Here is a 27,711-nt window from a genome sequence, read left to right on the forward strand (position 1 = left end):
TTGTCTCATTGGAAAAACTAGAAGCTAAATCTGTATTAATTCGCTTGAAAACGTAAACCAAAGATTCTCTCAATAATTATGGATTGTTCCTTTGGGGAAAATAGACGAAACTGAAGCTTAATCTCCATTAATTTGCTTGAAAATTCCAACTAAAGGCTTTTCCATGATTTTTGGATTGTTTCATTGGAAAAACTAGAAGCTAAATCGGTAATAATTCACTTGAAAACGTTGACCAAAGATTCCTTCAGTAATTATAGATAGTTCCTTTGGGAAAACTAGACGAAACTGGAGCTTAATCTCCATTAATTTGCTCGAAAATTCCAACTAAAGGCTTTTCCATGACTTATGGATTGTTTCATTGGAAAAACTAGAAGCTAAATCGGTAATAATTCACTTGAAAACGTTGACCAAAGATTCTTTCAGTAATTATAGATTGTTCCTTTGGAGAAAAACTAAAAAACTTTGACCAGTAGTAACCTTTTTGCGGTAGTTATAGATTTATTCTTAGGGAAAAGTAAATGAAACTGAACTAGAGAAAGCCGACCAAACCTTCTTTCGGTATAGATTGTTAATTCGCTAGAGGCAGTTGGTTAAACCTTCTTTTAGTTGTTATAAATTAGTTCTTCGAAGAAAATTAAACGAAATACAATGTGAAAAATAAATAGATATATTTTTTAAATCTTTGCGCTTCCTTTTTTGGGCCAAATACTCCTAGAACCATCCTCGTATATCTTATAAATTACAATATTTGACAACGTTGTCGAAAGAACGCCGCATTTTTTAGGTTCCAAAGTAAATCTTTCTCCTAAGCGCGGATAACATTTTTTGGAGTGTATTGGTGAAATTGTAAAAAAAACGTACCCCGTTTTGAAAATTCGATTGTTGAAAATGACAGTGACAAGATATTTAAAAACGAAGGTGTCATACTAACGCATCCCATTGTCAGTATGAAATTATGAGTTTTTAAAGAAGTTTTGTTCCATTCAAATTTCCACAACCTTATCAGACACTAAATTACTAAATGCGAAACGCATTTTTGCAGAAATAAAATAACTAAAATGTTCCTTAACAAAACTTTAATAACAAAATATTAAAATGACATTTTGTTTTAAAGAAAATATAGTTACGTTGATTATCCTACGATCGAAATTCCTTACAAGTTATAAATATTTTTATCGGAATTTAAAATCTCATACCAGTTTTGTATTTAAAATTTGATTATAACAATTTTATCAACACTTATCAATCAAATAACTTAAAAACTAATATTTTCAGTCTATCTTTTTCCTTTCCTCATCTTCCTTAACGACAGAATCACTTTTCATACTTAACCGCTTAAAGCTCCTTCTAAATTCTCTCCCAATGTATTCTTCGCCATCTTGATATTCGTTTACTTCCGTATCAAATTTCCTACCCAGAATAGGTCTTGGCAATTTCGTTCCTAAAATAGGTCTGGGACTGTTAGGACTGGCGACGGATCTAATCGGTTTTCTTGAATACCGGGAACATTGGGATTCTTTGCTATTTGGACTGGGCGTTGATTTTATAGAATCAAGCGAACATCTTGTAGCCCCATTTCTCAAATGCGGAGGAATATAAACCGGTGCTTCTGGTCTCAATTCGGATTCCATGATTGCGTTTATTTTTATTACTTAGATACAAAAGCTTCAATAATTTTTGATGTTTAAATGACGTTTCTAAAATTCAAAGTGAATTTGTTTGTTAACCATGGAAACCAATTTGTTTTAACGATGAAATCTAGTAGGTGTAAGACAATATTGTTACGCCATGACACTTACCACTATTTTCATCACCAATCAAACTTTAGTTAATAAGTAAACTTTTTATATAAGAATTGTACATCAATAAAAGCGTCTTTCCATACAATACTCCGGATAATTCAGGAACAAAAAACAATAAAAAAGTAGAAAAAGAAATGGTGCTTGTCGATACAATTTTAATAGAAATAGATGCACTATGAACATATAAACTAAGACTATATTATACATAAAAAAGAAGAATACTCTATGTCATTGCTATATAATTGACATTGACATTGACGTTTTGTATTAAAAAATTTCTAAATTTATTGTAATTTACAATCTTCGTACTTATTTATATACTATACTAGGGTTATTAGTAACAACAGTAGATCTCATAAGTTCCGTTGGTTTCGTTATACAGTATATATAAAAATAACCGAGCTTGACAAATTCATATATTTCAGTAATTTGACTGTATAATGAAACCGTTTATGTAAAAAAAAAACAATTATTTGAGAAGTAGGAAACCCTAAAAAGTATAAACATTCTCCCGGAAATGATTCAACACAAATCGCTAATGAATTAACGGACGAAATCGAAAATCAAACAGGAAGCACGACAAATAAATTTACGGAAAATGTGTGTCAGATAAAAGCAAGTAACCACCCTGCGATCTCGATAAAACACACACACACATAAAAGTGAATTCTGTGGTTTAATTTTCTTTAACATTATCTGCTCTTCTTCTCTTTTATATAAATGTCAAGATTACAATCTTAACCTATCTTCTTCTTGTCCTTTCTTTGACAGTTAGCTCAAATATTTATTAAGTTTTAACTAATCTATTATAATAATTCATTTTTATGGTAACGTTTGTTAAGTTGGATTCGTGCGTTTAATGCAGTCACGTGGTACAAATTAGATGCAATCTCACATAGATATGGCGTCACAAAATGTAGAATCAGTTTCGAAAACCATACAAGAGTGGGAAATGCAATAAAAACCATCTGCATGTCATAATTGGGAGATGAAATGGTCTCACACACATTTTTTTGAGTTTGTTTGCTTTATAACAAAAAAATTTTAAATAAAAAACAACTTGAATTATTTTTTGCGTGATTTTAATGATTTCATCTGGCGAATTAATTTTTGACACTCACTAAGCCGTACTTGGTTCCAGTTATCATTTTTCACGAATGAAAATTCAAAATTATTTGAATAAAGTAAAGTACGGACGATACATTTATTTCAGATGATGTTTGTGAACGTGTTTGCCTCAAATTCAACGACAGTATTAAATTCAACTTGTTCTCTTAATTTTCTCAATAAAGCTGATCACTTTTTTTCCAGAGTTGTTTCTTTAGAAAAACTAGATGGAATTGAAGCTTAATATCCATTAAATGTGACTGAAAAAGTTGTTAAAACTTTCTTTCAATGGTTATAGATGGTTTCGTCATAAAAACCACCTGAAACCTGATCTAAATCTTTGTTAATTTGCTTGAAAAAGTTTTTTCCAATATTTATTAATTGTTTCTTTGTGAAAACTGATAGTATCGAAGCTCAATCTCTTTTAATTTTGTTGAAAACATTAAACAAAATTTCTACAAAATAGAACTGAAACTAAATCTCTAACAAGCTACTGTTAAGCTTCTTTCAATAATTATGGATTGTTTCTCTGGAAAAACTAGATGGTATTGAGGCCAAATCCTTCTTAATTTGCTTGTAAAACTTAAAAATTAGATGGAATTGAAGCTTGATATCTTGCAATTTGCTTCAAAGAGTTGTCCAAAGTAACTCCTGAAACATTTATCAACGCTAAAGAAAATCAAAATAAATTCACGTACTTTTTGTTGTTTATATTTTGTGCTAAGCAATAATGTCGTAAATTGTTCAAAATTATCTAAAATAATGAAACCAAAATCGAAAACTGACGTTTTCTGTTTTATTAGTGTATGTATCCATCGCAGAAAGCATAATTAAAAACATTAAAAAATCCGCCGTAGGGCTTCTATCACAACTCCTATCTATTTACAGCGAGGGTGTAAAATCGACATCTGCAAGGGAATCCCTCTAATGATTCCATACACAGCAATAATTGCCTAAAAACCGTTACGAGAAATCCGTTATGATCAACTGAACACCCGAACATAGTAAAATGTGATTTACCAATACGCATAAAGTTGCCGTTCTCCACCAATGAGGGTTGTATCTTCGCCCCACCTAGCGCACGCTTCGTTCACCTACGAGGCGGGGTGAACAGGCTATTGGGGCCCATATACAAGAACAGAAACGTGCTTTAGTTGGCCGTGACATTTCACGAGGGATGCCTCGCGTGTCATACCACCATGAAATGGAATTCGAAACGTTCAGAAATTATCAATCGAGTCTTCAGAGGTTAGCGTTGGAACCGCAATTTTTTCATCTACAGCAACATTTTCTCAAATTCTCCGAACCTTTGGAACTGACTACAACTGTACCGTTAGATTTAAGTTTGAAGAGTCATCATAATCAACCGATTACCCCGCCTTGTACACCGTCTCCTGGAAGCAAAAAAAGCCGACATTCACCTACACCCGAACTCCCTGTGAAGAAGCCGAAAGTATCTGCAAGTGCCAACAAGAAAACCAAAGCTACCAGAAAACTAAACTTCGAAGAAGACAACACGTCTCCAGTTTCTGGAACGATCATAAGAGAACTTAGGCCCGATGAAAACTTAGTTGTGAGGAAAGGCGACATAGATCCAGCCTTCAACGTCGTAGAAATAACCGAAGAAGCCAAAGCCGAACTAGCCAAGATTGAAAATTTGATTGGAGATTATGTTTGTCGTTTATGTAGAGAACTGTATGAAGATGCTTTCGGATTAGCGCAGCATAGATGTTCGAGGATTGTTAATATCGAGTATCGATGTCCTGAGTGTGATAAAGTTTTTAATTGTCCGGCAAATTTGGCGTCGCATAGAAGGTGGCATCGGCCGCGGCAGCCCAAGGATACTAAACAGGACGAGCACATTGAAGGAGATTCAGGTTAGATATTTCTTTTTCTAAAACTATGTACCTCGATACATATTGAATTGAATTGTATATACCAGGGCTTCTTAAACTTTTTTATATAGCGACCCCCTTCAAGCTTAGGAAATTTTAAACGACCCCCTCCTCCATATAAACGTTCAGTTGAAAATCGAGGAGCGCGTTGTATTTATTATTTTAAATGCTACTTCCATATTTTCATTTATAGGCCCTACACAACAGTTTTGCATTGCCACTTTTTTCAAAAAATAGTTATAGTAAAACTACAATAGTATTTTGTATGATTTTTATTTGTATTTATATTTGTACGTAGTGTGTATACTAATTTTAAAATTTTATTTATAATGATTGAAAAGTATCAGATCTTTGCGACCCTTTTTCAGTAGTCTCGCGACCCCCCAGGGGGGTCGCGACCCACAGTTTAAGAAGCCCTGGTATATACGAAGTGATTTTTATAAATTAAATGAAAATAGTAACAATTTTTTGAATTAAGAAATATCGTTTTTTGTTTAGAGAAGTTTGAAAATTGTTTTACTCACTTTACTTTTTATTCAATAAAAAATTCATTTTTGGAAAACCCAAAATCAAATTATAGTCTACTTTTATTGCTGAGAAAGTATTGAAATAATAAAGTATCATCTCAATTTCCTTTGTTATTTAAACCTAAAATCGTTTTTTTGGGGTGAAATTTGTTGGGAAGAGATTCTGATTTAAAATAAAACAAAATTTCAAGCTTTCGTTGTACTTTTTAAAAATCTGTATCTGTCCAACTTACCTATGTTTATAAAAAACTAATAACAGACCGAAAACTTGTATTAACTATATTTAAAATGGCTGTAGTTTTGCATTAGAAATTAGGTTTTATTACTCTCTCTCTCTCTCTCTCGTATATATAAATAGACTATAACTTTGTATCTACTAATGAAATTATATTTCATTCCTGTCTATTCAAAATAGAACAAAATCTGTTTTTCTGTTATTATCTATAATTATAAATAAGTTCCGAAACATGTTAGATATAAACTAGAAATAGTTTTTTTTCAGAAGTACAATACTTTGTTTTTCTAAATTTATATCCTGATCCAAAAATACTCAATACTCAAAATACTGTTGTACGAGGATTGTCTCAAATGTTTCCGACTAAACATATCATATATATGTCAGGTAATTATACACTTTCGCGGTCACCTGGTTTTTTGGTTAGGTTAGGTTAGGTTTGGTTAGGTTAGGTTAGGTTAGGTTAGGTTGGCTCTAGAATATCGAAAAATGGATGGATTTTAATGATCTTGGTCTCAAAATGTTCCATTTTACGACGGATTTATAAAAAAATATACGAAAATTAAAAAAAACATAGGAACTTTATCTGATAATGAGATAATTTTTTGTAATGGATTATTTTGCAAAACCGTTTTTTTAACCATTTAAAACAGTAAAACTATGAGAAATTTTCCTTCCAGCTATTTCTACTAATTTTTTTTATAAATCCGCCGTAAAATGGAACATTTTGAGACCAAGATCATTAAAATCCATTCATTTTTCGATTTTCTAGAGCCAAAAAACCAGGTGACCGTGAAAGTGTATAATTACCATATGTCATTTTGGACACTTATTTTCTCTTTGACAATCGGATCTGTAGTTGTGAAGATTTTTATGAAAATTAAACTTGATCGCGCGTGCTTAATCTCGAAGCGCAGCGTAGCTCCGTTAGAGAACTAGGCGTTCGATATTCTGCTCTCACCACTGTAACGAGGGAAGAGTAATCTTAACACCCTTGGTTCGTGTGACTAAGGAATAGTTGTGAGTGCCATGAAACCGTCTGGATGGTAAAGGGAAGCAGTTGATTGTTCCTGGAAGGATTAGGACACTAAGAAGGTTATATAAGAAAGCAATTTTGAATTCCTAAGTTTCAAGAATTGTATAGTTAGGGATTAGTGTTTAATTGGGGAAGTTATGCCGGTCGAATACGACATCACATGACGTGGTCGCCGCAGGAGTTAGTCTGCACTAGCCATATCATCGATTCAACTCACCAAATGGTATTGAAAGCAGGCGCGGATCCACGTGGTGGGTTTGATAAACTTTCTAACCCCTTTCCCCTCCAAGAGTTTGGTTCTTAACAATAAAACTTGAGCATGGAGACATGTTATTCTGGAGTTTTTATAATACCTGACATTGTCTGACGCGTCAAAGCTATCATCTTCAGAGACTGAAGATAAACTTTGACTTCGTTAATAAAATAGGGGTTTTTATAGGAAAAAAAAACCAAGAAAAAAGTTAAAAAGCTGGAAATACTTTAATTAATTAATACTTTAACTGTCTATGTCCTAAAACCATCTAAATCTAATACCAAAAATCTTCATTAAGAGGATAGACCCTCAAATGCTTTATAATTAATTTGACCCCCCGTGAAACTCGTGCCATACTTTGTAGGTTGCTACTGACTAACATTCCAGTTGTCACCATGTATTTTTTTAGTTAAAAATTAAAAGTTTTCGCTTGAGTATTTGAGAATATGGATGTCGATTTTATAAGTATTATTATGAGTAGCTAAATCAGGCGAGTTTGGGTCAGACGTGTCGTGGATGGATGTCGTCGCTTTTAATTTCAAATAAAAACTGTTTTTTCCAGAATTAGAAGATCAATTCCAATGTCCCGAATGCGGAAAACGTTTTCGACGCATCGCTTATCTAAAGAAACACCAATCTATGCATCAACTTGAATGACAACGGCTTGTTCCCGTCATCAGACCCATCCCGAGAATGCCGCCACGCCTTTGGAGGCCGCCGCCTCTGCCGCCTCCTGGGCCGATCTGTAACAATTCCGAACCGGCGACTGCTTCTCCTTCATTTGATACAATATGCGGTGTCGAAAGGTATTTGCAAAACGTTTCTTGGATCAACGGCTTCTGACGACAGCAAAGACCGGATTATTTGTATATGTTTTTGTAAAAATAGGTAAGAATTTTGTTTAATGTGCCAGAAATGTTCGTTTAAGAGAAATATGTTATACAGGGTGTCTCTAAAAACATTAAACATGATTCAACTGAGTATACTGAGTTGATTTTAAGCAAATTAGATTCTAAAATGATGTGGCGCGTTGACTTTTATCTTCAACCGAACTACATCGTGTGTATCAAGCCAGGTTTCGTCTCAATTCATTGCCTTTCTGTCTTAATACTTCGTGATTTTCTTAGTAAAATTAGTTGAGTAACATCTTTAGTCGCTTTCAATGAATTTAAATAGTTAATAATAGTTTTTAAAATATTGATAGATACCAGATGTGTACGGAAAGTTAATGAATTGTTTGAAAAACGTGTAAATTATAAACTTTTAGGAACACTCTGTATAAACATCACTGAATTTCGTTGCTAATCATTATGAACTGTTATTATTGAAAGTATGTTGATTATGAGTATCAATATAAATTTTACTGTCTATTAAATAGATCAAAATTTATTAGAACATTGCTTGGTTGAATGAACAAAATTATTATTGTGTAAATAATTATTTATAATATGAAAGTAATTATTGTACATACATTTTTTTAGAATCAGATTTCAAATGATCTCTATTTATAGTATGTAAGTTTTAAAACGTGTTTTTCCTTTCGACAACTGTTAAGTGAGGAAAAGGATTTGAAAAGCATATTTTCAAAATTCTAAAACATTTTAAGTTTTAGATAGCTATTCATAAACAATTTTAAACGCCAGATTGGACATTAGTTTCAGTACTTTTACTATGAGCATCGTTTTCCGCATAATATGTTTACGTAATCCATCGAGCTCTTTCTTCTTCTGTGTCTTCATGATTTGTTCTTTTTGATCTTACCTTCTTTTAACAACTGTTCATTCAATTCTTAGTTTTGATTACTGATGCATGTTCTTGAATAATTGAATAGCTATTGCCAAATAAATTGGTTTTTTAATTTAAATTGTGAAAATTATCATCCAATATTGATATAATACTTTAGGAATTATAGAATATAATTTCCTTTGACAACTACTTTTGACGGGTGTCACGTCAATATGTTAGGTTAGGTTGTCATTTCATAAACAAGATGGACGACTGCGGAAACGTTTCCGACCCGGAAAGCGACAGGATAATGTATAATGATGTTTCTGATGTTTTATTTTGGTAACTAGATTCATCGGTCCCTACTATTTTCCCACACAATCCTTGACGGATATCAATACATCAATTAGAGAAAACAGGCATCATTAGAATTTTCATCATGGAGCAGTCGATTTCCGCGTAGTAGTTGCACAGCCAGTTTCACACCCCTCTGAGCGTTCACAGCGAATTATCTTAAGAAGAAACTGAGGACTAGATGGGTATAGTGATAGCACAGGGATAAAGCAACCGCCTTTCTCCTCCCAGCCGAATTTGGTGGCTGGCAATCCATTCCCAAGCCAATACTGAACCTGGAAAGATATGAAACGCTTGTATATATAATTGAATGATGATTATACGTACACGTAGCAATAGGTGACTGAAGATGAGATCAAACTGACGATGAAGGTTTCGCATTCCCTTCTACTTATGTCCCCATCTCGTGGCAGTGCAACATAACTTCAAGGCATTTATGTTCGGCATCATGTCAATATAATGTTTTTAGTTGTTTTTCTTGAAAATACGACGTACTCTTATGATGTTAGATGTTGCATACGACGTCAACTACACAAGACCAAAGAGAAAAATGTGCCCGTTTGGCCGGGGCGATTTACAAAAATTTGGAAAGCGCTATACACGTACCTGTCGCTTTTTGAATCGGGAAGGCCCCCGCAGTCGTCCGTGATAACCGACCAAAAGTAGTTTCAAAATAAATTGACTTAAAATTAAGTTTTGTCGGTCTAGAAAAAAAAAAAATTCTGTCGTCTATACAATATTTTCCACCTAGTTGTGGTTTTTTAGATAAAATTCCTGGGCTATAATGATACCTATACAACGTAGTCATGCATATTATAGAGAATATTACTTTGGTACATTTCAGAATGGGTTTTTTTCAGAAATGACAAGAATATTTGTAAATAATCACACGATCTGTAATTTTGGTTTAACTATTCTTATTATAAAATGTATCTCTTTTATGAAAAAACTCATTGTTTCGGAACTTTTTTTTTGAAAAAAAGTTATTGCTCACATAATACCATCTAGAATTAATAATAAATTCGATCTAATCACATTTCTCATGTTCATATTAAACTTCTTGTGGATATATTCCTAATTTAACTGTGCTATAATACTTAGTCAATATATTTCTAGTCATTTCTAGTCATATTAACCTACCTAGTCAACCTCATAGTCACATAATTTTAGTTTAGTTAAGAGAATAAAAGTGTACTTTTATTTTTAGGAATTATACTTTAAACAATAACAAAAATGAAAGAAAAATTAAGAAAATAATTAGTATATATGTATATATTTTTAGTTTGTAGAATGTTGGTCAAAACGGAAACTATTCTAGTCAATAAATAGTCTAGTCATACTTTGTAGATATAATCACATGTAAAAAATTTCTAGTCATAAATGTTTCTAGTCAAGCTATCGTTTAATTCAGTCTAGTCATATCTAATTTCATAAGTTTTTGTAGATATTATTCAAAGTTATTGATAAATTAGAGTCATTATTACTTATAATCTAAAGTTGGGTGTATATATTAAGCATATTAGAACCCATATAACTTTTATATGAAATGAAATACTTGTTGAACTGAGAATCGATACACATAACCTTACTTTTAACACGTATTCGAATTTAATATTTCAATTATTCAAGTGTAGTTATCAATATTCCTCATATGATTTCATTATTACTTTATATTTTCTTCTTCTTCTTTATAGTACGTTAGAACTTAGTCCTGTGTTTGCGTCAATGGTTGCCTAGCCAGACCAGCTTTCATACCATCTTGTAGGTGGTCGTCCTGGTGGTCGGTTTTTCTTCGAAATCTTTGATAACCTGTCATCTGACATTCTGTCCACGTGGTCTCTCTATTCCATTCGCCGAATTCTCGTCCATCTCACTACATCCTGGATATCACGCATCTTCCTTATTTCATCATTTCTCTTGTGGTCATTCTCTGCTTTGGTCTCTATCGCGTATGTCATTACTGGTCTTGTATATTCCGATTTTGTTCCTGGTAGTCATATTTTCATTTCGTCAAATTACGTCGCTCAGATGACCTGGTATTAATGACGCCTTTTTTGTTTGAGCTTTCACTTCATTCTTTAGATTTCTATTATTGGTTATGTTCCTTAAAATATTAAGCTTTTACCTATTTTGTTAATATTATTATTTTTTATTTATCTTTGTACTAAATTCTTAGTTCTAGTTACTTATTGTTGTAGAGTATTATTTAAGAATCGATCTCCATTTAACTTCAACTAGTCATTCCAAAAACATTTGTAAAACCTAGTCATACATTTTAGATTATATTTCAAAATACTGTATTAATTTATTAGTACTTTTTTTTCTTACAATAATTTGTGAATATGAGCACTTGGGTACTGCGGCATCGTCTGATTTCATCACTTCAAACACAAAGTATCTAATCAATGATTTTTGAAGAGGTATAGGATTTGATTTTGAAAGAAACCACAAAAAATTTGAGAAAATTGATGAAATCTTTATTGGAATCGATAGAACTATCAGTATTTCACGAATAAATGCTTCAATATTGGCTTCCAATGCTTCAATCGTTGCTGGTTTATCCCCGTAGACATTATCCTCAACATAGCCCACAAGAAATAGTCCAAAGGCGTTAAATCCCACGATCTTAGCGGCCACTTAACCGCCCCCAAACTGTTCACCGAAGACGGCTCTCAATTTGGTTATTGTGTGGCACGTGGCATCGTTTTATTGACCCCACATATCAGGCATGTCCAATTCTTCCTTATTGGGCACAAAAATCGTCAATCATCACACGGTAGCGCTCGCTATTCACGGTAACGTTCCGTCCATCTTCGCTTTTGAAGACGTACGGCCCGATGATACCACCGGCCCATAATCCACACCAAACAGTGACTTTTTCGGGAGGTATCGGTAGCTCTTCCAATACTTCTGACTGGTCGTCAACCAGAAATGAGTATCGTCGCTGAACACAATTTTTCGATCTCCATCCAACTTTTCCAGCGCCTATTCACCAAATGCTAGACGTTGTGGGAGATCGTGTGGCACCAATTCTTGCACCTGCTGTATCTCATAATGTTTTACACCAAAATCCTTTCGCAAGATTTCCACGTAGTGGAGTAACAGAGGCCCAATTGTGGCGAATCGATATTTCACTGTGGATTTATGATTAAATTATGGACCAAACTGAACAGGTTTGCAAATAACACAAGATACGATTCATGCGGGATCTGTCAAAATAGTGTTGCCAAAAAGATACCGGCAAAAAAATCACTTTTTATAATACAATTCACTAAAATAGGTGATTCACAATAATTAGAATATAATTTAATGGTATATAGTCGTGAATCCATCCAAATCGTACAATTTTACCATGGTCTGTCAGCTGGATTGATGTTTTAAACAACTTGTTTATACATTATAAAATTAGTTTTATAGTTTAGTTTTTTTTATTCATCCGAAATTTATACAACAAGAGACTATGTAGAAATATACAAAAGGTTGTTTTAGTTAAAAAATTTTGAGTAGTTAACAATGTAGGTAATTTCCATAATTATAATTGTATACAATCGTGTTCTATGGTGCGGTAGCATGTGTATCCTGAAATCTTGTAAGTACGTACTTGCATAACGACGCTGCAGTATCATAAATAGTCATCTCAACTATGAAAATTAATCAATTAATATTAAAACTTATCATTTACAACACTTTATTTATATTGAACCTAAACAGGGTAAATTGTAAGATAAAATCATAGTGTCAAATACGTTAGTACTACATTTTTTGTAAATATTTTCGTATCTGCCCGGCTTAGAATCATAATTTAGCATTTTCGATGTCTCCAGATCCATTTATTTAGATGTCGGAAGTTAATACTTCCGGTTTTACCTATAATTAGATTGGTTCGGCTTTTTGCATTGGATTTATTAATTAAACCTAACAGTTTATTATAAAAACAAATCGCATTTCACAAAAAAATATATTTTTTCAAAAACCTAACCGAAAAGTAAACCTAACCTATTCGAAACTGAAGTAAACCTAACCTAACTTGACCAGAAAATGCATCCGTTTCTCGAGATGGTTAACAACATCAAGAAACAGTCCCTAATTGGAATTTAAATGAAAGTTGAAGAATAAAAAACGTGAACAACAATTATTCATAACTCTACATCTTTATCCTTTTCAGGAAAGCCCTAATTTCCCACTCAAAATGAAACCTTTTATTCATTTAATTCATATATTGAACCGAATGTCAAACAATTTAATTATTTGTCTAACCGTAAGTACTAATTTTCTAAATCTGGCAGATTTGGTATCATTTTTTTCTTTTAGATTCAAAGAATTTGATAAAAAAAAAAATTGTGTTTAGTATTATTAGTAATAATTTAAAAGTGATATTAAATTTAAACGTAATTGTATGTTCATTGCAACTGGAAATGATTTAGTTTTAATTTTACGTCGACTCTTGTTTGTCACTTTACTGAATAACTTTCTTTAAGATATTGTTTGAAGAAAAATGTTATTAAAAACTTCCATTGAAACTTACTAAGTGTATAACGCCATAAATAATTTCATTATCAAGATTCACATCAATATGACGCTTTAAAAAAGAATATATAAGTTACTACTGCCCCATAAGTTTGTCCTCATATCTTTAGTGCATTTAACATAACGACTACTTCCTTCTGAAGTCGATTTTTCTTAATCAACTTTGAAAAACATTGAAGGTCAGGTTGTTTTCCATAAAAATCATACTAGTTGTAATTCTGGAGTACTTGGTGACTATTATCTTCGCTAAAACATACATATACAGTGAAAAATGACTGGTTCTGATCCATTCTCTAATTGAATTAACAAGCAAATTGTCAAAATTACAATTTTTTCTTATGTTTCAATTTCAGTTCATAAGTGGTCAAACTCTTTTCTTTTTTATTTGATTCATATATGTTATAAGAATCAACCCTTAATGTTTTTCAAACTCTTCTTCTGAACATAAGTTATGAACCCATCTAAACACAGGATGCCGTACAACAGCCATGTTCTAAGTACGTCTTAAGACAATGTTCACCGTTTGGAAAAATCGCTCCCACATGAAACAGTGATCTTTGTCTTAAAACTTCCATTTTTCCTACAAAATGAATGAAAGGTTCAGTTTTAAATTGATAAAGTCTACAGATAAACATTATTCCCATCATTCTGGACATACTGTTAACCCTAGACATGAAATATTTGACGATATTGTGGATTTCATATAAAACTAAAGCCATAATACAAATGTCCTTAAAACCATGGGTAATGGGAAGCAATTCTGTCCTGATAAATGAGAGCTAAGAGAAACATAAATCATTTCTATAATTGGACGTAGATAAAATATTGTACAATACACATGCGCTCAATAAATTTATATTAAAAGCACGATATAAATATTATTGTACTATATGTGTGTGATTTCTTCATATCATAGAAGTTCCTAAGTAAAATTCGGTGAAGCAATTTGTATAAAAGTGCTCGCACACTTCATTCTGAATTATATTTGTTAGATTTAAGATAATTTACAAAGTGCGGGCAAGGGAAAAAGTTTGCAATACGCTCCAAGCAGCAACTTACCACACTCTAAACCAAATCGAAAAAAAAAAAAAAAATTACCGAAATGTGAATCACTGCCATGTATTAATAAATTTAAGGGATGTCGCGCCAGTTATTGTCAGGTTCCGTCTAGTCTAGTCGTAATTATTAGTTTAGATAATAGATATTTATGGAAAGAAAATTTGATATGTTCATTACAACACTCATGTACCAAATGACTATTTTCTAAAAATTATCCGATTTTTAGTGAGATATCTTTATAATACCCACTGTATATTAATCAAGAGAAGTTTATTCGCATGTACTGAGTGTTTCAAATCAAGTCTGCATTCAATTTTTTCATTATAAATATCAAATCAATATGAATATTCTGTCATTTGGTTCCTTACGGTAATATATAAGCTAGTCGAAAAAGAATTATTTTTTTGTGAACAATTTCAGATTTTCTCAAGAAACAAATGTATATAATAGATTATTGATCTATAAAATCGAGTGTTTCTAGTCAGAACGTACCTATATAGATTGTCTATATTCTAGTCAATGTAAGATATATAGAATAGATATATTTATGTATAGATTGTAGTAATAAAATAATTTTCAAACTACTTTTAGTGATTAATATTAATTATTACCCAGTATGTAGTTGTAGATTTTTATATTGTAATAGATTTGGCCTAAAAGATTGATTGCTGTTGAAAAAAATGCTGAAAATAATTTTCTCATTAATATAATTGGTACATAATCTACAATAATTCATTATAGCTGTTACATCAGTTATTTCCAAATGCCACCTGTATCTTTTCACTGGGAAAAGTGAAATATAAAGTATTTAACCCATTGAACCGCATAATTCTAGACAATAAAATCTAATTCAATTAATTATATAGTTTAAATCTGTGAAAAACTACATTCTTATTTTTTTTTTCTAATTTTTTTCTCTAAAGTAGTATCTTCTACAATTTGCTCATTACTGAGTTCAAATACTTTTCTTTATAATCAGATATTAATTTAACAAAACTATTACAATATAATTAACAGTTCTTTCCATTAAAAATAATTAGTTATATTTAAAAGTCATACATTTCTATTATTCCAGTTTTTTGTAATATATTGTATAGATAGTTTAAATTATATCTTTGTAAATAATCTGTAAAAATTTTTGTTTTAAATTTGTGTGTTATATTAATAAAATTTCTGTTCGCCAAGCACAACTGTGTTTTTTTTTATAATTAAATCGAATATCCTCAACTTTTACTTTTTTAACTCATAAAAATAAAAAAAAATTGTTTTAGATGCAACTCACATTACTGCTACGTTTCTCATGTAACATAATATTCTTTAAATTATTTATTTTATATCGTCATGAACCACTGATGCACAATGATAACTTGAAGTATATAACCTTGAATACTACCCGCTGAAAATAGTGTTGCCTAACTAATAGAATATTCTTATTCCTATAAAATCATGGCAATAAAATGTTGAAATATATTTTATATTATAATTTTTAGAATATATCAACTGTAACATCAAATATTACATTATACAGGGTGCTCAGTATATAACCCTGAATACTACCCGCTGAATATAGTGTTGCCTACCTAATAGAATATTCTTATTCCTATAAAATCATGGAAATAAAATGTCGGAATATATTTTATATTATAATTTTTAGAATATATCAATTGTAACATCAAATATTACATTATACAGGGTGCTGTTTACCTTTATTTGGTTATTGGTAATTCTTTTAAATTTGAATTACGAAAACTAGAAAAATCCATTTATCTAAAATAGCACTAATCAATTTACAAAGAAGTATTTTGTCCAACATATATAATTGAAACACCAAACAAAGGAATTACGCCAAATTGTACTATTTAATTATTGCACCGTTGCCAGGTCTAATGAATTTTAAGTTGATCTACTGAAATTATTTACTTACAAATTATAATGTGATTTCTCAAAAAAAAAACTCATTATTTAACAAACTTTAAACAAGATACGAGATACCTAAATCATAAGTTGTTTAATATGACATTTAGAAAAGGGATTCATTTTGGGAAATGTTTTAAACGGTTTGTGATTGGTGGCTTATCTACATTAATACGTAAAACATCGAATATATTTGCAAATAAAGTGTAGGCCACCGATGAAATTTATCATCAAGGATATATATTGTATAAAAATGTGTGCCATTTTATAAATGATACTACGTCTTTCACAGATAGTGAAAATCAGTCAGATATTTTTACACGGGTCCGTGGGCGTGGAGGATGTGTTTCTATTGATAAAATGGCTTCCTCTCTCTTCTATTTCCGGCGTTTTTTATATTCATAAATATATTGAATTACTGTTAATTTAATTCATAAAAATATCATGTGAAAAAATGAATATTTTATTCAAATAACTAAATAAGCACATACATCAGATAAAAGAAGCCGTACTACAAGCAATAATGAGATCGAAGGGCATAGAAGTAATTTCATATGAATCAATCTAATTGAAGATACACCCGTGATGATGTATTCGAACTTTCTTGTGTTTATGTTGTGATCTAAATGGCGTAGGTATATTATATATCTTCGTTCCGTTAAAAAATTTCGACAGCGACACATTTTGCGTCGTGGGAAATCCCATGAACGTCATTCCATTACCATTTGGCATCCGGATCGAGTTGGTAGCACCAGGCCTCATCCTCTGTGATGATAGTTTGCAGAAAAGATGGATCTCGATCGAACGTGGCTTTCTGATCGTCGGACATAATCATATTTTGTATCGGTAGAATCAGTCGCTGATATCTTGCCAGTATGCTTCATTCTCCCTCAATCATATCTGGTAATCTGATTGCGATCCGACTGTGGTTCATTCTCTCAATAGCTTCTACAAACTTCATGTGTCTTCGTAGTCGTTTATCCCAATTATAATTCGATGTTCACTCGTTGTTTCATTTGACGTTGACACTACTCCTCACGCCGACTACCCGTAGCAGGTTTTCCAATGACAGCCGCGAGAGTTCCTTAGTTGACATATATATGAAATGTCATGTGCGCGCGCATACGTAATTGAGATATTAGATCGATCAACACATTTTAAACACACATCGTATAAAACTGTTACATTTGCAGCTACTTTTATTAAAACGTGACTATGAGAAGTCAGTTTTATCGATTTATGTCTTCAATTAACTTTGACTAACTTGATAGGCGTCAATCAGGGAGACCCAATGTCACCAATGCTAATTAGAAGAAGAAGCAAGCAATTACGGACTGGAAATAATTGCAGAAGAAGCAAAATACATTTTTGAAACAGTTTAACTATCTAAAAATAACGTTGGAACAAACAGCCAGAGACAGGATAAAGAAAAGGATACATCAAGCCTATGGAAGAAACAAAAACATAACCAAACAAAACCATATAAAAATGTACAAAGAAAAATGAAGAAATAGAGAAAGAAGGAAAATAAAGTGAGATACATAAAGGCACAAAAACCAACTGAAATAATAAAAAAAATAACGCAATGAACCCGATTATGGCCAAGGAGAAGACGCAAGCCGTGGTAGACTTGGAGGAACCAAATAGAGGAGGACTTAATATAGAGAACTGGAGGGCAACAAGCCAGAACCGAACGGAATGGAAAATAAGAACAAAAGCAGCCAAGAGAAACAATAAACTATAAAGAAAACAAAAATAGAAAACGAGGAGTAATCCACGACAAAAAAAGGATGGAAAGGCTTGATAACGATGATGATGATGAACTTGATAGTCATATTTCAACCTACCTGTTTGGTGGATATGAAAACTGGTTATTATGATAAGAAAATAATTTCGAAATTGACGAAAACCATAAACAACTAATGGGAATTCACCAGAAGTTTCGAATGTATTTGTAATTGAAGAAATAATTCAGAGCTTACATACGTTGTTGAAACAGAAACTAAAACTATCGGTAATAATGTTATATTAATGTTATATTATAGTGAGTAGTTTATTTTTTCCAAGTAAAATGCCATATTTTGAAATAATAAGATCAGATAACACTAAATGTCTTTGTAAAAACGGCATTTTATAAAGTCATCTGGTAAAAACATCGTCAATGGTTCTTTCTTCGAACTACAACGTCTTATTTTGACAACATCCGAAACGAATGGGATGACCCACTGGGATTCTTTGTAATTATTCGTCCGATTGTGACATCTGTCAGCAATACGATAGAAAGATGAATATTTATAATATGCAGTAGTGTTGAAAATATTACCTCGAAGAATTGTTAGAAACTTTTAGAAACAAAATAAAATAAAATAGTTAAACTAAATGAAGAAAAGACGTTTGAATAGTATAAATAAAGCGAAAAGAAGATTTAAAATTGTATTAGAAGGAATAAAAGTCTTTGTACGAGACACATATAAAAAGTAAGTTGTCATATCGTGGGATAAACTTTTGTTTCCCTAGCAACGGTTCTCCAACTTGGACTGTTGTATAAACTTAACAACATCTGGTTACTCATTATGTTTGATCTATAGACCTGACAGAGCCGACGATGAATTTCTATCAGGGCAATGCTTTTTGTGCATTTAAGAACTGAACCTCGCAAGAGGCGAAAGAAGGATTAAGAGCTTCATTTCGGTCCATTGGCACGAGGTAGGACAAATAACGTTTTCGAAAACGTTATTTGGAATCTTCAAGCAATGAGAATATCTGAGAAAGCATATGCCAATGACATAGTATTTGTTATAGAAAACAATCAGATCTACGTAACAACTGAAATAATACACTTGAGCAGTTCGGGATCAGATCAGATCAGAATACCTTGGAATAGAAATAGAAAACGCACAACTGCCTGATGAATAAAAAAGTAGTTTCAAGAAAGACCAGGTTATGTTTATGAAGCAAAACCAGTAGACTAATAATGAGTAATGACTGTGAAGCATAGATTCTCAAAAATAGACAAAAAAGTGCTTCATAGAATTCATTGAGCAAAGATAATTAAATTGGTGGCGTCATTTACAAAGAACTGAAGATTGAAGAACAGTAAAGACAATTTGGGAAGCAAAAATATGTAAAAATAGAAAAAGAAGAAAACCTAATACATCATAGGATAAAGTACTTAGTACTATACTTGTAAAATATGTAAAAAGTACATAAATGTGAACTAACAGATGAAAACATCATCAAATTTACTTTCTCGTTGTCCATGGTAGATAAAAAAAGTGATATTACAAGTTTTTCATCATAAAGTGTAACACACACAATATTTCTTTGATTAGATTTATTTGTAGGTGTTCTGTTATATACTTTTTGCATATTACTATAAACATATAAGTAAAAAAGTAAACTGAGAATCATTATTCATGAAAAGCATCGTCACAAGTTAAAAATATTTTCTGATATAACAAGTAGTGATCTAACGATCTATATTATCGAGATGGTAACCAGTAGCTGTTCGGTAAGGGATATTCAAATCACTTTGTTGTTGATCTGGATCGGGCAATTGACAAACACTTCTTCGAACCAGTTGCATCAAAAACTTTGCACATTATGTTGCTTCAATTTGCCCACATGTTGTTTCGATGTTTAAAAGTAGTCACATCCATCTCCGAATAGATCATTTTCTTTTTTTGCATATGAATATGGATTAAAATGGACGTTATGGCATCATTATTTTGAGATGCGCATGTTATAATAGTCATCGACTATCTAAAAAGGAAAAAACCGTAGACAGCGACTATTACGTAGCGTTACTGGAGCGTTGGGAATACGAAATCGCGGAAAATGGACCCATTTTATGGGCTGTCGATATAGAAGATTCAACATAACAATATTTAAACTTGTTGAATGATATTTGTGAGACTGGAACATTGTAGATGAATCATCTTCTATAACTAATACATTCCATAAATCTATTTTTTTATAAAATGCGCTACTACTGACTTTGCAAAATTGATTTAGTCAATAAATTTCGCATTTTCGCCGAATTATAATTAGTTTTATGTGAATTCATTTCGTTTTCAATTACAATTTGCAGATGGCCTACTAAAGTTTAAAAATATTCGCAAAGCAAACATTTCACAGATATATTAGTTATACATTGTATGTTGGAAAAAATTGTTAAAGTAAACGATCGTGTTTATTATGTTGATTACATTTTGTAATATTGATCAGTGCCAAATATCCGAAAGTAGTTTTATATCTAGGAACACTTAAAATAAATCGATTATTATGTGCAGGATGCTTTTTGAAATTTCCTGACATTTGATAGAAACAAGAAAATACAAAAGTAGAATAGTGTTGATAATTTTTTTATTTCTTTTTACTGATACTTAATCTACTCTGATTTCAATATTTCAATTTTATGAATATTGTTAACATAAAATTAGCACCAAAAGTATTTAAGTAAAAAACCAAACAGTAACGTATACATCCAACTCAATAACTTTTTTAATAAACGATTAACATACAGTAGGGAAAATAATAAAAAATCCACGGTCTTATATAGGTTGTCCTAAAGCTTGTTGCTGACAAGTTTGGCTGATTGATCTGTCCAACTATCGGATCCTGGATTTAGATGCTTAGTTATTCAAAAAGCACAAACTGTATTAAAATAAAATATAATAAATAACACATTTAAGAAAAGGTTGGATAAATAATATAATCAATTAAAAAATATGGACATTCGCAACAAAATTCAAACATTATAATGATTTTGACACTGTTTACATTGGACAGACATCTCAGTGTTTGAAAAATAGATTAAAATATCATTAATACGATAAAAAAAATAAATTTTTAGCCACACGATGATGAGATTATGATAACCAGCTTTGTAAAACAGGCAGGCTAACATCCATTACTACTATTCATTCTAAACACACTTGCCGAGTAAAATTTGGAAGTTTCATAACTTTTAAGTAGGGAATACAATCACTCCAACGCTTCTTTAATTTCTCGATGCCGACCTTGTAGAAGGATTTGTCATTTGTCTGAAAATAGTCTTCAGTTTCGGAAATTGCTTCTCCATTTGAGCTGAATTTCTTACTATCGAGCATTTTTTTGAGACCAGCGAATAACCAGTAGTCACTGGGGGCCAGGACTGGACTTATACGATGGATGATGAAGCAATTCGAAGTTCAATTCGTTCAATTTAACCATCGTTGCCATCGACTTGTGAATCGGTGCATCGTCTTGGCGAAACAGTGGTTTTCTCTTCGAAATATGAAGCCATAACCTTCTCAGCTGACAGTTGTTCGTTTGGACGCTTTGGAGGTAGTGGTTCACCAGCTGCAGTCCACTAAAATATAATCGTTTTGATTCCGGTGTGAAGTGATAGATCCATGTTTCATCCATTGTCACATATCAACGCAAAAAATCTGTTTTATTACGTGTAACTGCTCTGATACATCAACACGTTGTTGTTTTTGATCGACTGTGAATAAACGCGGCACCCACTTTATAAAAAACTTTCTCACACTGCCTTCTGATATCTTTAGGGCCTCAACTATCCCGCACAATTTCAATTTACGATTAGATATAAACAATTTGGAGTCCAATGAATCTATTGTTTTGGAAATAACAAAAGTAGCTTCATTTAAACGGCTGTCACTTTTTTTGACCAATCGAATTGTCATGAAATGTTACACGTAGTTTTTCGAAAGCTGGTACTCCATGAATTTGACAATGACAGCGTCATCTGTGTGTCAGTCACACGACTTGATTGATGACAGCGAAATATAAGTTATTCTGGTAATATAAAAATCAATTTGCATATTATATTATATATAAACAAATATTTTATTTTATTCTTCTGATTTGAATCGTCGTATTTTATGAATATTAACAATAATTATTTGGTACTCCATAAACGTCATATGGATTTGACAATGACAGCGCCATCTGTGTGTCAGTCACACGACTTGATTCATGACAGCGAAATATAAGTTATTCTGGTAGTATAAAAATCAATTTGCATATTATATTATATATAAACAAATATTTTATTTTATTCTTCTTATTTGAATCGTCGTATTTTATGAATATTAACAATAATTATTTGGTACTCCATAAACGTCATATGGATTTGACAATGACAGCGCCATCTGTGTGTCAGTCACACGACTTGATTGATGACAGCGAAATATAAGTTATTCTGGTAGTATAAAAATCAATTTGCATATTATATTATATATAAACAAATATTTTATTTTATTCTTCTGATTTAAATCGTCGTATTTTATGAATATTAACAATAATTATTTGGTACTCCATAAACGTCATATGGATTTGACAATGACAGCGCCATCTGTGTGTCAGTCACACGACTTGATTGATGACAGCGAAATATAAGTTATTCTGGTAGTATAAAAATCAATTTGCATATTATATTATATATAAACAAATATTTTATTTTATTCTTCTGATTTAAATCGTCGTATTTTATGAATATTAACAATAATTATTTGGTACTCCATAAACGTCATATGGATTTGACAATGACAGCGCCATCTGTGTGTCAGTCACACGACTTGATTGATGACAGCGAAATATAAGTTATTCTGGTAGTATAAAAATCAATTTGCATATTATATTATATATAAACAAATATTTTATTTTATTCTTCTGATTTGAATCGTCGTATTTTATGAATATTAACAATAATTATTTGGTACTCCATAAACGTCATATGGATTTGACAATGACAGCGCCATCTGTGTGTCAGTCACACGACTTGATTGATGACAGCGAAATATAAGTTATTCTGGTAGTATAAAAATCAATTTGCATATTATATTATATATAAACAAATATTTTATTTTATTCTTCTGATTTGAATCGTCGTATTTTATGAATATTAACAATAATTATTTGGTACTCCATAAACGTCATATGGATTTGACAATGACAGCGCCATCTGTGTGTCAGTCACACGACTTGATTGATGACAGCGAAATATAAGTTATTCTGGTAGTATAAAAATCAATTTGCATATTATATTATATATAAACAAATATTTTATTTTATTCTTCTGATTTGAATCGTCGTATTTTATGAATATTAACAATAATTATTTGGTACTCCATAAACGTCATATGGATTTGACAATGACAGCGCCATCTGTGTGTCAGTCACACGACTTGATTGATGACAGCGAAATATAAGTTATTCTGGTAGTATAAAAATCAATTTGCATATTATATTATATATAAACAAATATTTTATTTTATTCTTCTGATTTGAATCGTCGTATTTTATGAATATTAACAATAATTATTGTGTTTATTAACCTGAATTGGAATTGAAGGAAAAATTTTTAATTATATTGATATGTAACTTAATTAAACCTCATTATTCAAAATTTCTCGAATTCCTACACTTTCCAAGTCTGATTATTTTTCAAAATTTTTATAGTGTAATACTCATATATTCCAATAACTTGTTAAAAATATTTCTTTGATTTAACCGTCAGCAGATAGATGTTGAATTATTTCCGACGAAACTGATATTATATATTAGCTATTAAACAATTCAAATTAGGTCATTTTTACGATAGTTTCAGATAGTTTTATATTAACATAATTAACATATTTTTTATTTAAAACAGTTTATTTTGTTTCGCGGAGCGAATATTAATTTTTTCGGGGCTTCGGGTGTGCTGTGACTGAATGCAAAAGGGATTTTTTCGAGCCCAGTAGCGACAATTTTGTCGATTTACGTTTTTACAATACATGAAACAAAGTATTTAATTATTTTACGAAAGATTCGCCTTAAGGTCTATACATTTCTGCATACGTTCAAACTAATTAAACATCTTTTTCTACTTTGCTAGAAGATGGCTTTGAAAGTCTTTAAAAGCTATTTGAGATGATGAAAATCGCTAAAGTCATTAGGTAACTCATTAATACCACCTATTATTCGATTGAAAGGTAACTCTCGTAATACATCACTTGAAAAAAACGTTGCCTTGTCTGAATATAGTAAGCTATTAAGAAAATTTAGGTTTTTACCACAATGCCATATGAAAATTTCACAGAATTCCAAAGGTACGTCTCTATCATCTCCTGAGAGGGCATGAACAAGTTAAACTTAGTATGCGTGTAGTTTTTCTTTCCTTAAAAACTTTACCATAAACGATTGACTAACATTTGGTTAAGATAAGCTCCAACAACGTCCTTTGCATCATGATCTGTTGACATATCTGGCCAAAACACTAAATTTCCTTGTTGGTGCTTTTTCTTCATGAACTGAATTAATCCAGATCTAGCATACTCTTGACATATTCTCAGAAGAAGTTTTTGGGTCTCTTCAAGTACACTTCTGAAGTTAGTTCCTCGCCTTTTTGACAATAATAAGTGTTGCAATTCGTTGTTAATGTTTTCCGATCCATTAACGGGCGAAAACTCGTCAGTGAGACTTCTAAGTTTTAATTTTTGTTCCAATTGTTGATTTTCAGAATATTTGAGTGTGGATTCTCTTTCTATTTGAACTACATTCTCTTTCTTTAGAATTTTGCTCAAATATTACTAGAATTATTTGTCCAAATTTCGGCAAACTGATTCCCAGTTCCCAGGCGTTTTTCTGCCTAATCCTGATTATATTTCAATCCAAATACCTGTTTCAACACGCCAACAGATATCGTAAATGTAAACAAGTTCTTCAGATCTTAAAAACTAATATTTTACGTTGTCGTAATATAATACTTGAAATTAAACTTCTAACAAGTACGTTTATACTTGGGACTTTTGACATGTGTCAAATTACGAATTAATATCTAAGTCAACGTCTACTTTACTTGCTAATCTATCTAAAAATGTTTTTATTAATTACTTAATTAATTTTTTCTTTAGTAACGTGCATTTCATTCAAAAACGTAACACGTATTATAAATGCCGTATGAGATAATTTAATACCTCCCTCGTACCCCAATAAATATATATTTCCAGTAAATTAAATTAGAAAGACGCAGACCACTAATATTTTGATATATTTTTTAAAAAATAGGTCATTACACCCACAAAATCCTTACCTACTCCTTATAAGTAGGTAGACCGTCTCTACACACAAACTGAGTGGAAGTCTAGTGTGGAAGCCCACCAGCATTGGCCCTTAAATATTTTTAGTCGGCCGTTGCGGAGGCGTTCTCGTCGCATGACTCTCTGGATGTGAGAAGAGATCTTTTGCTGCTTCTGGTGGTTCGGGTTTCGTGATTTCGATTCATTCTAATCATTCCTCTCGGTGGAACCGGCGCGACTTCGTCTGTATGGTCCCTCGAAACGGGCCGCACTATTTTCTTCCAAAATTTTTTGTTCAATTTTTAACGAGTAGGTATTGTTCTTGTGGTTTATTGGTGAGTGCATTTTGAGGAATTCTTCGAGATGGAATTATTCAGAAAGCGGTATAATATGTGAGTATTCATTTTTCAGAATATTTTCGAGAAGAAACTAGATTGAGATTTAATTTACTTGTTACAAAAATATTTTTCTCGTGTCAATACTTTTCTGTGTCTCTTATCAACTTACATTTAATAAATTAACAATTTAACACCGTACAATCTGTCTTAATGGGACAATCAGTAGTTGGGATATTAATTAAGGACGATAATCGAAAAATATCGTCCAAAAATCTTATTTTTGTACAACAGCCATTAATAGTGTTAATTTTAACGACAACCTGCAATATTAATTGTTATTTAAAATAAAAAGTACTGTTTTTTCGGTCGAGTAGACAAGATTCTTGGGGGAGCCGTCGACGGGTCGGAAAAAACACTTTCCTGTCGTGTTAGATACATTATTTTTTCGACAACCGTAATTAACATTAATATAAATATAAATAAAGCAAATTTCTTCAGATTTTTTAGTTATAGAACGAAATTAGGAACATTCTACTTGATTCAATTTATTTGAATCGTTCGGTATATTTAAATGCTGATTGTATTCACGTGGTAAATTTTGTATGGCAATTTTAATTTTGTATATTTCGTATAGCCACCAGTCTCTTTGAATTTGTGATTCGAGTTCTGCTAAGAAATGCGATAACCTTCGAAAACGTGGTTTAGATCATAACTAAAATGTTTGGTATTGAATTCGGGCGTTGTATAGGTTTCAGAGGTTGCGATTACGAGTTTGGGTACGTCAAAATTTAGGATTGGGGGTCTTAATATTGATTGAGGAGTATGTGTGTAAGATGTATCGGTTATATAGATAGAAAAAAAGAGATATTTCGAGAGTTATGTTTGCTTACAGGCTAACGATGATGCTGAAGTGGATTCCGGTTATAACTATAACTATTTTCTATTTTCCGAATGTTTTTCCGCTTCTATCTTTCTTATCTTCTAGTACTTTATAGATCAAAATTAACAATCTAATTCTTTGGTATATTTAAATGCTTGTTGTTGACAGAGCATGAAGATGAGGATCCGAATCATGTTGATTGTTTCCACGAAAGAAATCTTTCAGCATCGAGTAGATGCTTTACAGAGTAGAAGGTTCAACAATTTCTGATTTTCGTGCTAAATAAGTTATCTTTAAGATCCATCTACGTCGTGAATAAACTATAAATACTTTCGTACCTCAACTTTCATTTTTTTGGTAGTAATTGTGTTGTAGCAGCATCTGCTGCATTAGTAATTTCGTCAGGCATATTTAGAAATTCGCTAACTCTATTGATTTTCATTATTTATTGCTTCATTAACGAAAAAACGTCTGGAAAATAGGTATTTTTCGAACGGTTACCGAAAAAAGCGATTGTTTACGTGGCGGCGTGTTAAAAATAATTTCAACACTGCATGTTGAGGTTTAATGTCTTACCAAATTCGCCCAGCTATACAAAAAAAACATTGCATGACATCAATTTGAACACTCACATCATAAAGTATAATGAAACATCCACGTTACAACTCCTGTCACTATTAGAGAGTTGCCTAACCTCTAACATTGTTAAAACAATTTGCGACAACATTTAAGACGAAGTTTTAGGAATGCGTTCAACCAAAACTGACTCCGATCTTTCAGCATCTCACTGTTGATATTCTAGACAATCGCATACCAAATCGACGGTCTTCTACTCGGTTTATCATCGTGAATTTCACGCAACACAAGTCCTGCACCATTTGTAGAAGTGGACGACATTTCAGTCAGTTCTATATGAGAAAAAACTTCCTCGCTTAGAGAAATAGGTTTACTGAACTACAGCGCTCGATACTTCCGTTTCTAACGGAAGTAT

At 31.7% G+C, this 27,711-nt stretch overlaps 3 protein-coding genes across 10 annotated transcripts in view; 2 read left to right on the top strand and 1 right to left on the bottom strand.

The window, feature by feature from the left end:
• Positions 1-1,059: 1,059 nt before the first annotated feature.
• LOC130893969 (uncharacterized) lies at positions 1,060-1,701 on the bottom strand. Its single transcript, XM_057800433.1, has one exon. It carries the CDS (start codon positions 1,629-1,631, stop codon positions 1,272-1,274), a length of 360 nt encoding a protein of 119 aa, XP_057656416.1. The 5' UTR covers positions 1,632-1,701; the 3' UTR covers positions 1,060-1,271.
• Positions 1,702-4,071: 2,370 nt separating this feature from the next.
• On the top strand, positions 4,072-10,179 carry LOC130893990 (insulinoma-associated protein 1-like). 2 transcript variants are annotated; one of them, XM_057800467.1, is made up of 2 exons: positions 4,072-4,786; positions 7,418-10,179. In XM_057800467.1, the coding sequence occupies exons 1-2, from the start codon at positions 4,087-4,089 to the stop codon at positions 7,510-7,512; spliced, it is 795 nt and encodes a 264-aa protein (XP_057656450.1). In that variant the 5' UTR covers positions 4,072-4,086; the 3' UTR covers positions 7,513-10,179. The 2 variants fall into 2 exon arrangements, with proteins under 2 accessions (XP_057656450.1, XP_057656451.1); XM_057800468.1 differs by having other exon boundaries at positions 4,087-4,786; positions 7,424-8,238.
• A 15,429-nt stretch (positions 10,180-25,608) lies between these two features.
• LOC130893638 (papilin) overlaps positions 25,609-27,711 on the top strand; it is a 122,120-nt gene continuing 120,017 nt past the window's right edge. For 6 of the 7 annotated variants that reach the window (XM_057799885.1, XM_057799891.1, XM_057799890.1 and 3 more), the window contains exon 1: positions 25,694-25,894. In XM_057799885.1, the coding sequence (XP_057655868.1) occupies positions 25,866-25,894 (29 nt within the window). In that variant the 5' untranslated portion in view covers positions 25,694-25,865. Of the gene's footprint in view, positions 25,895-27,711 lie in introns of all 7 variants that reach the window. The other variant, XM_057799886.1, reaches the window with a different exon arrangement.

Source organism: Diorhabda carinulata, chromosome 5 (genome assembly GCF_026250575.1).
Source record: "Diorhabda carinulata isolate Delta chromosome 5, icDioCari1.1, whole genome shotgun sequence".
Taxonomy (NCBI): domain Eukaryota; kingdom Metazoa; phylum Arthropoda; class Insecta; order Coleoptera; family Chrysomelidae; genus Diorhabda; species Diorhabda carinulata.

Coding starts and splice junctions, on each gene's coding strand:
- LOC130893990 (XM_057800467.1), top strand. CDS start 4,087: ATGCCTCGCGTGTCATACCACCATGAAATGGAATTCGAAACGTTCAGA. Junction 4,787..7,417: donor GCACATTGAAGGAGATTCAG/GTTAGATATTTC, acceptor TGTTTTTTCCAG/AATTAGAAGATCAATTCCAA.
- LOC130893969 (XM_057800433.1), bottom strand. CDS start 1,631: ATGGAATCCGAATTGAGACCAGAAGCACCGGTTTATATTCCTCCGCAT.